General features: G+C 46.6%; 2 protein-coding genes across 2 annotated transcripts; both read left to right on the top strand.

Annotated features, from left to right (window-relative positions):
• Nucleotides 1-8,272: 8,272 nt before the first annotated feature.
• N7496_010701 (alpha/beta hydrolase family protein) lies at nt 8,273-9,896 on the top strand (the record flags this gene model as incomplete). The annotated part of the gene is made up of 3 exons (XM_056703614.1): nt 8,273-8,857; nt 8,942-9,126; nt 9,224-9,896. 3 exons carry the CDS (start codon nt 8,273-8,275, stop codon nt 9,894-9,896), a joined length of 1,443 nt encoding a protein of 480 aa, XP_056552614.1.
• A 1,131-nt stretch (nt 9,897-11,027) lies between these two features.
• N7496_010700 (ankyrin repeat domain-containing protein) lies at nt 11,028-11,402 on the top strand (the record flags this gene model as incomplete). The annotated part of the gene is made up of 1 exon (XM_056703613.1): nt 11,028-11,402. The coding sequence occupies one exon, from the start codon at nt 11,028-11,030 to the stop codon at nt 11,400-11,402; it is 375 nt and encodes a 124-aa protein (XP_056552613.1).
• Nucleotides 11,403-16,113: the final 4,711 nt, after the last annotated feature.

The following is a 16,113-nucleotide window of genomic DNA, read 5'->3' as shown; positions in this document are numbered from 1 at the left end:
TAGGGCCTTGAAACTGACGCCGAAGCCTCATCACAGTACAGCGAACAGGCTTGTCCGGCGTTTGTGCTCGGACGCCGTCCTTTTGACACAGAACATTCCCGCTTGTTCGAACCAGGCGACCGGCTGAAAATTCAAACAAATAAAAATACCAACGACGGGATTCCTGTTAACGTCCCTTCCCTCAGCCGCAATGCGCCGCAACGCCGAGCCGACCTCCGCAATAGATTCCGCACTATATCCGTGCCTACCGCCCACCCAAAGCGGATCCGGAAGCGGTGGGTAGGCAGAAAGGCACTGACACCGTGCTAGGAAGGAGGTCCCCACAAGCCTTGCGTACTGTACCTTCTTCGCATGGAAGAACTGTGTAATCACATTACAACAAAATGTTACCTTAAAAAAAGGGAGCTACTAGAAAGGAACAAGTTATGAGGAGGATTATAAAGGTTCAGGAAGATGATCCGGTGTCAATTCAATGACAGAGTCGCGTATAACTCAGAATTAACTGCTAGCTTTTGACAGCCTGCAGTTTTTGGTCGCTTTTATGGTCCATGTAAGTCTCTCGAGATGAGACTGAGCACGAGAAACTTGCGGTTTACGTTTGAAATGTCATCCAACAGAAATTTTATTTTTCGAGGTGGTTGGATAGCAATCATCATCAGAGCGGCTCATTGTAGAGCGACAAGTTCGAAGTTATCAAGATGGCTTTGAGCTAGTTATCCTTTCATCATGAATTGGACTACCAATATAAAGGGATGTGAGTTTCCTGTACGATACACGACCCATTTGCGGCAAGGAGGAGCGTGGTGTACGATACAACCTTCTCTACGTGTCTAGGCAACAGGCAGGTGACGGCACCTCTTACTAAACAATGATCTTATAATATACCAAACAAAAAATTTAATGAGCATTCTCATCGGTTGCCTAAGTGCTGCTGTGTCGTATAAGAACAGAATAACATCCTGCCATCAACAGTATCTCCTCGGCAATGCATATGCGGATGAGGTTAGCTTCACCTGGTGCGGAAAGGGCAAAGTTTTTCCGTCGCCACGGATTGCATCCACGAAGCGTTGTGCATCCTATGGCGCAAGTGGCAATGAGGGAAACCTAAGAGCCAAGAAGGACTTGTTGAAGTTCTCAGCCGAAAGCTGGAAAAAGTCTCTGTGCTCCCAGACAGTCGTACGGAAAGTCTAAGAATCGCGGACTTTCTTATAAAAATTTAATTTCAACTTAACATCCGCCAAACATTGGACTGTACGGACGATAGGGCAGTACTCAAAAAAGCTTCCTGATAGATCTATTCAGGACCTTGGCCTAAACGGTGCCTTTGGCTCTAAGAAGAAGCAGAATTTACTTGCGCTGTACCTAGGTGAAATCGTTGTTTTCTCAGCGCAGGTAACAGCACTTCCAAGATGATGAGGGAGTGCCCATTTTTCTGGTTGGGAAGTACCCTGAAGAGGTCCTTAAGAGCGACATTTTGGCCCTCCCCTGTGATTAGTGCTCAATAGCTTCAAGATCCTGCCCCTTTCGCGTCCCCGTGACCAAGGTGAGCGAGTCCAGACGACGGCAATCGCAACGTGCAGATCTTTATCCCCATAGAGCTTAGGTGACAGTTCGAGCAGCCTTAAATATACATTGTCATGAAGAATGATGAACACAGCAAATAATGAAGCAATACGCACGATAACCGTGCTCTGGTCTTGGATAGAATCCCCGCAATGAACTTATTCGAAGGTACTAAATAGGTGGAACATTCTGAATATAGTGTCCTGCCGGCGTTGAAGGTGATGTTGAAATCACCGGTTAAAAATCAGGAATCTGGCAAAAAAAGGGGAAGGGCCTGTCAAAGATCTGAGAATGTCTGTATATGTACAACAAGAAGGGGCCTCCGGCTCTCCCGGATGGGCACTCTGGAAGAGCTGATACCACCGGCGAAAATCTCTGAAAAACTTGGCAGGTAGATCCCGTGGAGACTTCATTCAAGTCTTGGATGGCGGGGGGAGAGGGCCCACTCTCAACCCCCCACTTGCTATGAGCTGCCTGTCAAATTGTACTGCATTATCTTCCTTGGGCTCCAGTCAAGAAAATGGAAATATATCCGCCGACGATGATGATTATGAAAAGTTCTCTATGGAGCATCTTCGGGGTATGAAGCGTTGAAAGATTAGGACATGTACATGTCTCTACATATCAAAAGTGAGCCAACCACTTGTCTGCCTCGCTAAGACGACATACGATTGTCAATATCGTAAAATGGACCTAATTTCCACCCTCAACATAGAATTTTGCACGCACGGATAGGAGCACTTATCGATGGGCTTCAGAAGCGCAGGTGACAACGGCAACGCACGTCCGAGTTATTGGGCTTTGCACAACAAATAGAAATAGTAAACATTTTTTTTCGGCCAGAAGCCGTTCTCTTTGTGCATTTGCTAACAAATAATGGACTCTCAGTGGATATGCTTCGGAAAATCGAGACATTGCTGTACTTCCTGTCTGAAACGAACTCGGCGTAATTTCTTTCCCGTATGAGGTAACCCGAACTGTTTTCTCGGTAATGGTGAACACGGTACTTGCAAACTGCGGGATCAACGGATGAACCCATACCTTTCTCTGTGTCTGCCTATGTGATAGTACGGAATCTCGAGCCAGCAGAGCGCCTCGGTATACACCTGTACCCATTGTCCTTTGGCGAGGGCCCTGGACCACTATTGACGATGGTATACTGTTAGACTGCCCTAGCGGCAATTGATATACTGACGGACCAATGCCAGCACTTCTTTTCCAAGGGCCGTAGAGCCAAGTAATATCGGTGTCTTTATCCCTAATAAGAATAGAAAGTCAATCCCCAACCGTCTGTTAGAGTTACCGTAAGGAGAATGGCCCACCATTGAATTGACTTCGCAGGAGAGCACTGTAGCCTTCGATCTTGTTTTGCCCATGATCTCCAAATCGCGTTTTCTAGCCGCCAGTAACGCTCTAGCTGTGTCTTCCGTCGTCGAAGATAGCGTCTGGTAGACCACAGATCTTCGGGTTCCCAATAGAAAGACAAATAGTCCACATTTTGTGATATTTCATCTTCGACCAGAAGATCATCGAGGGGAGGTCGTGTCATTTTCGCTGTTTGCGACCGACTTTTGTCAGATATAGATGCTGGAAATTGTGAAATTCTCCAAAAGAATTGCTAGATTAGGTTCGCAGGGCATACAAGCTGGCGGTCGATTCTATTTAACTATCGTGCCCTCTCTCGTAAGTACGAAGGGCTAGAATGAGTGATTGTGGGCCTTCTTTGCACAAGCGGAAAAGTACATAAGTACGTATCTCGATTGCGGGTAATTGGAATGTCGAATTGTTCCAATCTGCTTTGGTTCCGGCAAGCACTGAACGATCGGAAAACCCCAGCCGTTCGCTCTACCATTGATAGAACAAATTGATTCTAGCTACAACCTTGAAGTGGATTATCGTATCTGTTATAAACCACCCAAGCGTCCACATCGTGCCACTACCTATAGTCGACTGAGTTTACTTACTGAAAAACTCAAAAATTTAACACGCCCGTTGAACATATTCTATTACATGGAAGGCATATCTAGGAACGAAAATGCTAGCTAGGGATGGGAAACGGAACAGTGGATCAAGGACCATCCGTTGGCGGTTAGCCACGTGCCTGTCCCATTCATTGCCCTTGTAATTTTGGCTAGGGTTCTTGTATTTTGATGCGATCATTCTTCGCGAGTAAGGTTATTCGAAGCGGGACTGGCCCACGGAGTAGGCTTCTGGAGCGGCTCTGAACTCTGCGAAGTAGACGACAAGTCCCAGCGTAGTAGATGAAGAGTCCCCTTACCCCAAGAAACAACAAGACCAAGATATTCCTTGACGAGACCCCTAAATCTTTTTTGAGAGATGCCGTTCCCTATGTAGGGCATAGCTCGCTTCCGCGAGAGCTAGTCTTAATTTTTATTTATTGTTCGCTCGCACTTTACGTAGGTAGTAGACCTTAGGCGCAAAGGCCAACCGGCTTCGGTATTCACAAGGTCCCAACAATTGGGTCACACATGAGGCCATTTGTTTAGAAAATAATGTCCACAAATATCTGGCAATATTTGTAAACCCAAAGTAACGACTTCCTGGTAGATATACATGCCAGTTCCCTTTAAAGCAAGAATCCAGTTATAATGTGGCCTTCCAACCTCAGTTTCAGACTGTACGAAAAGCTTAGAGGCCGAGGCCACAATGGCAGATCGAACCCCATCCTCTCGAAGAGAAAGGCCGAATTTCCTCGTTGGTTGGTGCTACCGACTGTGATCCTTAGCAACAGCATCGCATTGGCGGGCTGAAATTCTTGTTCGCTAGTCACTCTGGGTCTTGCTGCGTGTCTTAGGGACAAAAGTAAGGAATTAGGAAGACATGGACTCAGCCAATGTGTGCTAATTGGATGTACCATGCGGCGTGGAGGAATTTCACATTCTCAGCTCCAGTTTGTTGACTAGACCGCATAGGTAATTTTTACCCTTGTCTGTGTCCATTGCGGTAGCAATATTGTCATGGTCGCAGAATTCCAAATGGACAAAGTTGGTGAAATTTGCGCAACGATCGCCGAGCTTTTGGGGGCAATTCCTTCCAGCCAATTAAAATCCCTGGGACCGGAATGGGTGTTTTAGCCATGTCATGTGATACTTACCGGCCTTCCTCGTAACGTAATTCCCGATTAAGTCGGAGACCCAGTTGGACCGAACACACCCAAATACTATACTAAATGCAGGAAGACGTCATCTTTACTGGATTTGTAGAAGGACAGTACTCCATAAGCGTAAGAAATGACGCAACTTCAATGAGATATAGATTATATGATATTTCCTTGCATTGCCAAAAATACGCCCTGGTTGAGTGTTGCAGAGATATATGTCTACAACATGAGGCATATAACATTCATTGACCCGATAAAATACTTGGACAGGAACTTCAACTACTAGGATTTATTTAGATCTGATACGAAGCCTTGAATGCTGATTATCTAGTTATACAATATCGCACTTACTAGGCGTTTTGGGTGTCCGATTTGACTGGGTGTCTAGTTTAATTGGAAATTACGTTATCGCAATATTACATCTCTGAGATTCCTCGGTTTCATGTATTTTATCTCCAGTCGTGTAGTTCTTCGTACCGTTTGATTCGGCAGCAGCATATGACGAGAATGCGATACGCTCATTGTTTTACGGATAACGTGTCTGTGTGCAGCGTTTTTTGCTGTGTCAATAAACCGCTATACTATGGTTGCAATTAATGAGGCCAATGTCCAGTGTCCCAGGAAAGCTTTCTTGGCAATACTTGCTGTTGACACTGCAGTGACAAAGGTGGACAAGTTTGGAATAGAAACGGGTTTAGCACACATTTGCGATTTTTTGGGGCCGGGTCTTGACTAAAGTACAGTAGTCCTGGCATTAAACTCAATATAAATGCGGGTACTGTGTCGAAGTCCTCTAACTATACGAAAAAAAGAACCCTACAGCGCTGTTGTCTTATTAAACAGCGATATGAGACCGCAGGCGACCCCTTGAGACACAATAGCAAATTCACTTCCGAGGTGTACTCGCGGATACCGAGATGCTTCTTGACGGTTTTGACTGTGTGACTGGACGCGAGGGCTTTGACCGGAGAGAAGGGTAGTTAATGGCTCAAGTAATGCATTATTAAGCAGATCACAAAGCTACCCGCCGATCTTGATATGTTTGCAACAAGAATACCTACAAATTGGTTTCTCTACGTGAATCATATCTAGCATAAGCGATAGCATTGGAATATGCAACGAGAATAAAGTGAGACTCTAGCCCCGCCGGTCGCGTTCGTCAGGTTTTTCTTTGAGAAAATTTTCTCTACTTGCATAATTTGCTTGGGTAGAGTAACGTTTGCAATTGTCATATCCTCAAATATTCTCGGTATCGCACATTCACCACCAGCAACCCAGACATGCGAGGAACGAATCAGTGGCCAGGTATAGCTCACCAAAACTTCTATTGCTTCGATAATTTCGCTTCAACTTTTATAGGCAGATTATCAGGGTGGTGTCAAAAACTGTGGCATACCGTTACAAAGGTATGTCTTGTGTGAAGAAACCATGTTCATCTATTGATACTAAAGCAGGCCGGTTACTCGAGCGAAACAAGGCTTACTCGCAACCCGCGGTCAACTTCGACTTCCCTGGTATCGTCTACGGCAACGTTCTCTCTAAGCTCGATCGAATTCAGACTCGTCACGAACAAGACAGTTGAGTCAGCGGAAGACTTTGCAGACGACGATAGCTACGGCTCCTATGCATCCGAACCGGAGATCCCAGTAGATGAAACACAGCATGTCATCTAGAGTTTACAAGTCTCATATTGCCCAGAGCAGCCTTAGAGACAGCACTCCCGTAAACTTTGGAAAGTACAGTGAAGTTCCAATCATTATATTCGAGAAAGAGAGATATAACTCGGAGACTAGGAGGCGTTTGGCGACATAAATGGCATTCCCGAATAGGTTGCACCCGGAGAATTACATGTGTGAGGAGCACGAGTGTCTAGCCTTGTGTAGCGATTAGCTTAGGACATGAATAGAATATATGTTATTACGATGTTTGAGGCTCAAGCCAATTCCAGAACACAGATATAGCAAACTACCGGGCATATAACGATGATGGATTCATTGGCCCGATGTAGCTTGCTCTAATATATGCTGCAATGCGGGAGTGCTGTTAGGCCTGCCGACAGCTTTAAAGTGGTTGCCAGCCCCCTGAACGAGCTAACCATTGGGATCGCTAGGCGGGAACCCCTGAATGGACCCCTTCAAGAATAAAACGCGATCATGTAAGCACAATCATCAAAGGAAACTCGAACATTGATAGCGACATTTAGCAGTCGGAATCTAAGATTTGTTTCAGAGGCTCTACACAGTCCGTCGAGATCGACGGGAATGTTAATTAACAAGACTCACATCAGCCAATTGGCCGAATCTAGCTGAACCAACTTGACAATTAAAGCCATTATTCATTGGTTAGATAATAGCGAGTCTAAATCAGTCCAGAGTCAATGATTCCACTGCATATGGCAGAGACATGTGCGAGGAAACCTCTAGTAGAAACTGGCGACATCAAAGTCGTCATGTTGCTGGCATAATGGCTGCGAGTGCAAGGGCGAATTATTTCTATATAGTATGATTAGTATCGTCATAATCGTACCAAGCAACTTGACCTATGAAACCATGAACAGTGCCATCTCCTCTAGAGGGTCTCGCGGTTCCCATGTAATCATAGCCGCCCCATTCAAGTGAAAGAGAGGAAGTCCGAATTTTGCGAGTGCTTTAGAATTAGGTACCTCAGTTTCACACTTTGGCGATCTCTTTGCCGCAGTGATTATCTTCATGCAATACATCAGATGCCTCACTTTAATGCTTTTTGCACTTTACAGCTGCTATTCACATGAATAGTTCTTTGCGTTCTTGGGCACTGCAGTAAGCTCACTATGTCTACGCTTCTTTTATAGAGGATTTCCAAAACAGATTCCCCTCTAAGACACACACGCTTTCTATCCCAGCGCTCCACTTAGATTGCGCTAAACTAATTTTGGCTAGATAGAGCCCCTTCCCCGAGACATGGCGCTGTATCATTCATTGGCTGTAGGAGAATCTAGAACCAGGGCGATCCGGACGAGGCGCTAAAGTGGGTCTCCGGGAGAGTAAAAGTAAATGTCTAGGGGGTAAATTGTTCTCGAAATCTACTGTAACTGCGTTTAAATTCAGTCCTGGGGGAGTCAAAATCACCCCAGGATACTGTGAGACTGAAACTTTAAGTCTGAACGCTTACTGCCAGATTTGTACGTACGCGCCTCGTGCCCAAGATAGTTCATGGATCCTAACCGTGGTTACAACTAATAGTTGCCACGTACTTAACTCATACTGAATTCCACAATCTCTAAGCGCAGTTGTTCTCAAAACCTCATTCCCCGTTTTTCCGACCATGAGAATGGAGCTCGAGTATTTAGAAACTTTGTCCTTCCTAATCTCTTGGCGCATTCTCAGCTTACATACCTTTCACATGGGTTTTAGAAGGATTAGAATAGAAATACCAAGGGGGATAACAACGGCAAGGAAATGGGAAAATTCGCATTTTCCGGAATGCGAACTATAAATGATTAATCTCTCCTTTCTCTGATCTAGAGGGAAGGATCTTGCCAAATTTCATTAATCACTTTGGTAGAGAGAAGACTTTCTCAGAAATCGTTTCGCCTCTGACTCTTACAATATGGCCTGGAGAAAGCCGCTCGTCCTGAACTGGGGTTCGGAGAAGGCGCAATCTGTGACTTTGACGGCGTTATGCTTCACTCGCTGCTTCTTACGCATGGCTGTTGAACAGATCGTTGTCACCATCAGGGCAGCGTACGAAAGTATAAGTGTATTCCTTCTACCTTACATTATATTCCAGCTGTTCGCAATCAGCGTCCTTCTCCCCACATACATTCTACAAGTCCTGATTGGTTTGATACCGAACATCTTCGGAAATATCTGGTGCCTTATCCTCCCGTGGAACAAGCTCATTGAGCAAACCGAATCCCATAGGAGGCAGTTGGCGATGCTGGCTCAACTTCAGCTTGAGGGAAAATATATTTTCCGAGACGATGATTTGATCAGGGTCGAACAATCCGGAAAGGAGTGGATGAAGGACCTTTCATGGAATGAACACACTGAAGAGCTTAGCGTTTGCGGTGCAAGAGCGAGATTCGTCCATTTGAGGCCAGAGGAAGGTGATAACGGGAGCTGTTCACCTCCGACGAAAAAGCCCATTCTGTTTCTACACGGAAGTCGGAGCTGGAGTTATATGTGGAGAAAGGTGCGTCTGAATATGTTTGAGCGTTTTCAGATGATCCTGTTATACGGACCCGTTGCGACACTACTTACAAGTGCCCCTATGTAGATTATGCCTCGACTTCTCGCGGAGGGCCATGAAATTTATGCGCTCGATTGGATCGGCCACGGACGAAGCGACAAGCCAACACGAAGAGAGTCTGTTACGTTTCAGCTTCACATGCAAACGTTGATGGCCTTTGTAAACCATGTGCAGCTCAAAGATGCTGTGCTGGTAGGACATAACTGGGGTGGGTAAGTTGAATTTGCCTTTTCCTCATACATACGGCAACCGCGTATTTGCCCATTCCTCTACGGCTCTGTTTTTAACGAAATAATAACAACATTATAGCTATGTGGCTCTATGTTCTATCCCCTATCTTCCTCCTTCATCATGCAGTGGGCTCTTCCTCGTCAACTCATTCTTACCATGCCAACCCAACGAAATGGGCCCGAATGGCCGTGTTCTCTACGGGCTCTGGTTTCTACTCACTCGAGTCCTAGATGGATATGTTTCCCAATCCACTATCACGCGGCTCATGTTTTATGAAATTCCAGGAGAGGATGCTAAAGGCTACGGTGCACCTTACCGGCACCTACCAGCCAATTCTGGACCGAGCGTTGAGCCTTTTGCCTACATGAGCACCGGAATACCGCCACATTTCCTCAAGGATTTGCGCGAGAAGCCACTGTGGAAGGTTTGTGAAGCTTTTTGTCTAAAAGGCTTCAATGATCTGAACACCCTAGCCCTGCTATCGGAGAGAATTGACGGTGCACGTCGCTACCTGAGGGAGAATCGAAGTGGCGACCAGGACGAGACCACTGCGAGACGATTGAGAAGCGTCGTCGTGTTCGGAGAACGGGATCCATTGGGGAGAGGTTACAAGGAGGCCCTTTTGTGTGTAATCGGCAAAAACAATATGGCTGACTGGGCACTAGACGGTATTATGCTCGAAAATGGTGGTCACTACCCCATGGAGAAAAAGCCAGGGGATGTTGCGCAATTGATAATTAGATTTGCCTGATCGTTCTATCAGGATAGCTTTAGTTAGTCGACCTAGTAATTTTGTATTTCTTTGACTTCATTCATGTTCTCACTTCCTGTCTATTGAGGAAGCAAGTTCTATGCAGACCGTGTCTGGATTTCTTAGCGCAAGGGAGCTGGGCTCACAGTTGCGGGGAAATCCCAAAATCCGAGCTAATCGAAGGCTGTCCAAAAGTTATATGTCGGGAGCTCATTCAGCCATTCATTTGGGGCTAGATCTAACTCGTACAATAGACATTTAATTATTGCTTTCCCGATCAATTCTAGATCAGAAAAAGGACAAAAACCTATTGAAAGCCCAGAAAACCTTGGGATGTCAATGGACTTGCGGGAGGAACAGTGGACAACCATCAACCCATTCGGAGTTTTTTGTGCACTTTGGGCCCACTGGTAACTGTTCTCACTTCCAGGTCATGCGTTAGAATCCACTGCGCATCATGATTTTCGGACAATGTTCAAATATTTGAACCATCAACTCCCTGCACCGTACAACGCTGTATATGAATCGCCGCCGCGGGTGTGGCTGGAGTGTTCGTGATTGCCACAGCTAAGGCGTGTGAATCCTTCGAAGTCTTGCCAGGATGTTGTCCTCCAACCGCCATTGTGCGTCTTGGCAGGCGTGCTCCCGCTTATATTTGGCTTGGTTGCACTGTATGGCTGGACAATGGGATTTCTCGCGAATACCTCTACTCCCAACTCGAGTACAGACCTGTCTTGAGCTCAGTCCATATTATGCACTTGATCCTGCTGGGCAGGGGCATAAGGGGAACGTTACCAAGCTTCTTTTGAGCACGTGTGGAATTGAAAAATAGAACGCAACGAAGGAGCTACACCTCTCTGTGCGGCTGCTCGTGAAGACCGCCGATCCGTCGCATTGCAGATTTTGGCCGAGGAACCAGCCAATCTCAATGGACGCTGCCTTGGCCACAAGACTACTCTTCACTTTGCAGTTGAAATTAGAAACTTCATCTCGCTTGTATGCTGGTGGGCTTGAATTTACTGGGCCCAAACATTTGCGATGAGCAGGGGTGGACGGCCCTCAGCTACGCGGCAGGCCAGGGCGATCTGCGGATGTTGGAGCTTCTCCTTACTAGGAGCGATCTAGATTTGAATGTACCGCACGCTCCTCCCATATCTTGCCGCCGACAGGGGACATCTGGAAGTTGTCCGCCGACTTGTCTCTCTTGAAGAGGTCGATGTCAATCAAACCTACCGGCACAAGTTTCCACTATTCATCGCGATCGAGATCGGCTACCATGGTGTTGCAAAACTGCTTCTTGAACAAGGGTCTCGACTGGACGTTAACGCCAAGACCTCTCTTGGCAACACAACACTACATATTGCTGCCTCTTATGGGAATCTGGATATTGTGAAGCTGTTGCTCCGAGACGATCGACTCGATGTCGCGGGGACTAATCGATATGGGGAGTCAGCCCTGCGAGTGGCAGCCCGGAACGGAAAGGAGTACGTTGTCAGGCGCCTTTGACGCGACTACCGGGGAAGAGATGTTTGCCACTTCCGAAGTGCCATGGAAGCCGCATCAAATCCTCGGATTCTATATTTCCTTCATGGGCAGTTGATGAGACATAGCGTGTAACACGGTGTGCGTCGGTCAGCTCGGCTTGCCCCAGGAAGTTCTTAGGTCTTAGAATCTCGCATCAGGCCGTCACTTCGACGGTCGGCGCGCTTGCCACAGTCAAGAGTCAGTAGATCTTAGATGACGGATTCTGGCCAAATTGAATCCTAGGTGACTCGTTTTCAGGATTCAGGATTGTTTTCCCTTCCTTAGGATTAGTAGAGGCCATGATCGGCAACTAGAAAATTCAGTAATTGGCAATAGGAGCATATTTATAATATCAGATCAGGAACGGGGAATGCGAAAGCGCGACCCGTTATCGTTTTCCACCGTCCGAATTTATTTCAACCGTCGCTTGTACGGCCCTATGGGTATCTGTTGATTGTCATGTCTGAAGCCATGACCGTTAGCAAGGGTAATTAAGAATCCACTAACACGCCTCCACAAGCGTTAATTCCGTGTTTAATCTATGGGAGTAAATACTCTCGAACGTGAGGTAATCGGCGAAAATTGCCAATATCCATCAGACAAAACGATCTAGTTCTCGAGGGGCAGTCGATCGGGCTTCCGCGAGCGAGATCCACGTATCTGAGAGTTTTTCATGGATACTGTACATAGAGTTTGACAGTGTCGTGGAATCATCAATAGACACGAAGGAACCGTATAGTGGGTTGGCCCTGGATCCCAATATGTAGAGTGAGAAATCAATGTAACAGGGCTTCCTCGCGTCTAGGGTGACCCATATTTGGAGCAAAATGGTGGCATCCGCCTAGATACTACAGTATACGGAAGAACAGAGATATGAGATGCAAGAATACTCAGTGGCCTACACCATGAGCAGCAGATGGGTTTCTTTATTATGTCACCGTCCGCCCTGTAGGCTTCATGTATGATCCTGACAGGGTTTTCATTAGATAACTCGCAGAAGTGAGGACTAGCAGCCTGCGCGTGGAACCAAAGTACCCGTCGCAGTGATATCCTACTTGAACCCTTGAAAGCACATTCCTGGCCCCGGGACCAAGAGCAGAGGTTCCAGGATCTGGCTCGAGAGTCCTAAGAACCAAGTGGCTCCTGGGGCGAGTGGATGCATTCCCAGATTCGGTTCAGTCATTCGCGGGATCACCAGTGGAGATCCCAGGACCCTTCGTCTCGTAACCAGCTCCGGTCAGAAGCCTGCGCGTAGATTCAAAGTGCCCGCCCCAGGAGCATCTCACCTAGATCCCCAAAACCAAAGGTCTGGCCTGGGATCTTGTGTAGGAGCGCTACAGCTTCCAGGATGAGGTAAGATGATCCTAAAACCGACCGTGTCGTAAATAGGTTAACGTACTTTTCGTGAGTGTACTCATCATTTCACATCCCGCACAGCCGCAGTAGTCACAAATATGAGTGTCTGCCCTCATCTCTAAGCCTATGCCTTCTATGAGGAAAGTTTTGTAGCGAGCGGTGGGCTATACAGAGATTGGGCGCCAGGCTTCGGGGGTCACTCAAGCATTCGCAATGGGTAACTGTGAGAGGCTTTACCAGAGCGAGCAGCATTTCGGACGAAATCTTGAGGCAATAGCACCTAGGAAGAGAGGCCTTTGTGCGCGTCGTTATTGGCTCGCAACGAGGAAGGGAGTACAATAGGACACTGTTCGGGTAGGTCTTGGTCTCCGGCTCATCTGCATATACCTCGCAGTGAGCCGGTGATCCGCTGCACATCATTTTTCAACTGCTGACATCACGGTCGTTGATACAAGGTTGAACCCTGACAAAACCCAGGTGAATTAAGTTGGGAAAAGTCATCGCTGCTTCAACATATGTAGCACAAAGAACTGATGCCATTATATGCCTCTTGAAAGAGCCCTTCACCAAATCACCTTCATTGTCCATCCGATCACCTAATAGAGGAACGTGCAACAAGCCTCACTTTGCATAGGCTTCAAGGCTGTTTAAAATGGCGACAGACAGACAAGTTTATACCGATGCAATATGAAGCAGGCGGCAACAAGATAAGCTGATACTTTATAAATACGGACTTCCCCCGGGTTCTCCGTCAAAATAAACATCTGCGTCGCATTAGATGGATTCCCTCGTACCAAGAAGCCGTTAGATGCTCTGCAGCAGCCAACCCATGATAAGTTGTTCACCTTTCATTCCCTCGGAGCCTTTCACTCATTCAATTGAACAGTACACACCCAACCCATAAGCTACCCAGCTCTCGTTAGGCCCTCAGCGGTTCACTCCACTCGACTCGTGTTCGTGCCGGCTAGCCAGGCCCTCGGTCTAGTCTTGGCCCAAACTTTCTGTACATTTGCATATACTTACCAGCTGAGTCGAGTCGAGATAATAATGTTCAATTTTAATAACACTTTGACGATGAGAAGGCAAACGAGTCTTCCTGCGCAGGTAAGTTCCTTGTCAGCCCAATTTAATCGGAGACTGTGCTGAAACACCAATGTTACGATCAGCCGGTCTATTTAGATTCAACCGCTCGAAGTTAACACTACGAATAATCTACACCCACCAGCCAGCCATAGGCAATAGCCAAATCACCCATTCTCTCCAGAGTGTGTGGGGCAGGTTGAGCTGTCCCATGGCGGTGTAACCGGGTATTCGAGTGACCATACCGATGTCGAAAGGTTACCCGCATATTACATACAAACACATACTGTAGTGGGAGAACAGGTGACAATGTAGAGAAGGTGATTGGGTGAGAGTACACTGAGGTGTATTGGAATACGCTGAGGAGTATTGATTGAACAGTCATTTACCAGTCAGCCTCCTTTTCCTCTTTTGTACTAGTCTGAGATTCTGTTTCCTGAGGTATTCAGGCCTCTCAACACTCATTACTTCGAAGAGGAAGAGGGGACAAGAAGAACACACTGACGAATATACACTCTTTTACGGATACCTATCTTTCACGACTCGGTCTCTCAGCACGATTTCTAGGCTTGGTGGTAGATATTCTCTCATCTCGACCCGTCTGATTGGTCAGACTGCCGTCGAGCGCTTCCCTCTTCAATACAAAATCTGGGAAGGAAATGGACCAATCCGAGGTCACTGTAATAAAACTCTCCACTTTTCCACGACAGTTAGTTGTGTGCACGGTCCAACAGGTCAGGTGATGATTAAGGATTGGATCCAGTGTCGGAAACCCTCCTCTAGTACTTCAGGATATCGATAACTCTCTCAGAAGCCTAACTTATGTAACTCAACAGGCTCTGGTGAGCACAAAAGTGGGTGGATTATCAAAAACTCATGATAATATCGCGCTATTACATCTCTGCGTGTTCCTCGCTCCGAGATTGGAAAGCGGTAGGTCACTATTCTAGGCGGTCTGGAGTGAGTCCCGAGAGGGTGTCCAAACTTTTGCGTAGTCACGGTACACCGTTCATTGTTCTGACAGTTTCCGTTGGCTATTTAAGCTGTTTTATTTCTCCTCAATAAGGCATGAAACCTCGTTGAACAAAGTTCCGCGCAAGCGGGTGCGAACGCGGCTTGAAAAAGTCAATCCTGGCCAGAACATTCTCTATGTCGTCATGACGACATCGAATGATCTTGAAAGAATTTAGTACTTCAAGTATCACAGTTTAAATCCATTACGACCGCAGATCTCTTTGAAACAGATACTCCTTCCCCCGTGCTTGACCCTCGAGCAGCTGATTAAGGCAATTAATCATTTATTTTCCTGCTAGTATGGAGAAAGGTACGCGCTTATGCATATCTGCCTAGTGTGTGATCAGTTAGTAACGAGTCACTCACTGACTAGGTGATTCCCCGCAAGATCCACGCATAGAGCGTACAAACGAACATACGCTTCGGCACCACCATAAGCATCATCATAACGACGATGACCACCACCATCATGGTGATGACGACCACCACCATCATGGGGATGACCACCACCATGATGATGACCACCATCATCGCGACCATCATGGTAAAGATAGCGATAAACCCCATGATTGAAAGGGTCGTTTAGGGACGATTATTTCAAAATTTGCAATCGCAGAAGAGGAAAGCTTCATAGTGGCCGAATATCGGTGCCAGGCACTGTGATCTATTGAAAAATTCTACTCAGTTTTCTCATTGCGACCGGGCAAAAATGACCATGCAAGTTCATTTCATGGAAATGGTTGTCCTACTTTTATCTATCGGGAAGGAATAATCCGCCGCGAAATCCCGTTGTACGCATTACCGGTTAGCCACCGTGAGCAAGTGCGGATTAAGGGGCAAGTGCTTTCTGTAACAATAGAAATCCTCAGTATATATCAATGTCGTATAGCTCAAGAACGCTGCTCTCCCAAGGTCAGCTCAAGTCCTGTAGTCTGAAAAGGGTATTGGCAAAGTATGGCAGAGACCCACTTGATAATTCATGGAATCATCGCCTTGGCCAAATACTGGATCCTCTGCGTTGTGGTCTAGAATCTTTAATCACCTCATAATCGGCAAGTCACGCCATTGTATTTTCACAAGATCAGGACTGATAATCATACTTTTTTTCAGGCTTGGTGAGAAAGTCCACTTCCCCGAGCCCAGCAAAGCTTTTAATTTAACCTCTTTGTTGTGTCCCTCCATCTATTAAAGCGTTAAAGCTAGGTCTTCCCCGCCAATCCTGTAGCACAACCCATACAACAAC

Source organism: Penicillium cataractarum (genome assembly GCF_028827025.1).
Source record: "Penicillium cataractarum strain IBT 29864 chromosome Unknown utg000008l, whole genome shotgun sequence".
NCBI lineage: Eukaryota > Fungi > Ascomycota > Eurotiomycetes > Eurotiales > Aspergillaceae > Penicillium > Penicillium cataractarum.
Note: the sequence above shows the minus strand (reverse complement) of the source record. Positions and strands in the feature narration are given on the sequence as shown.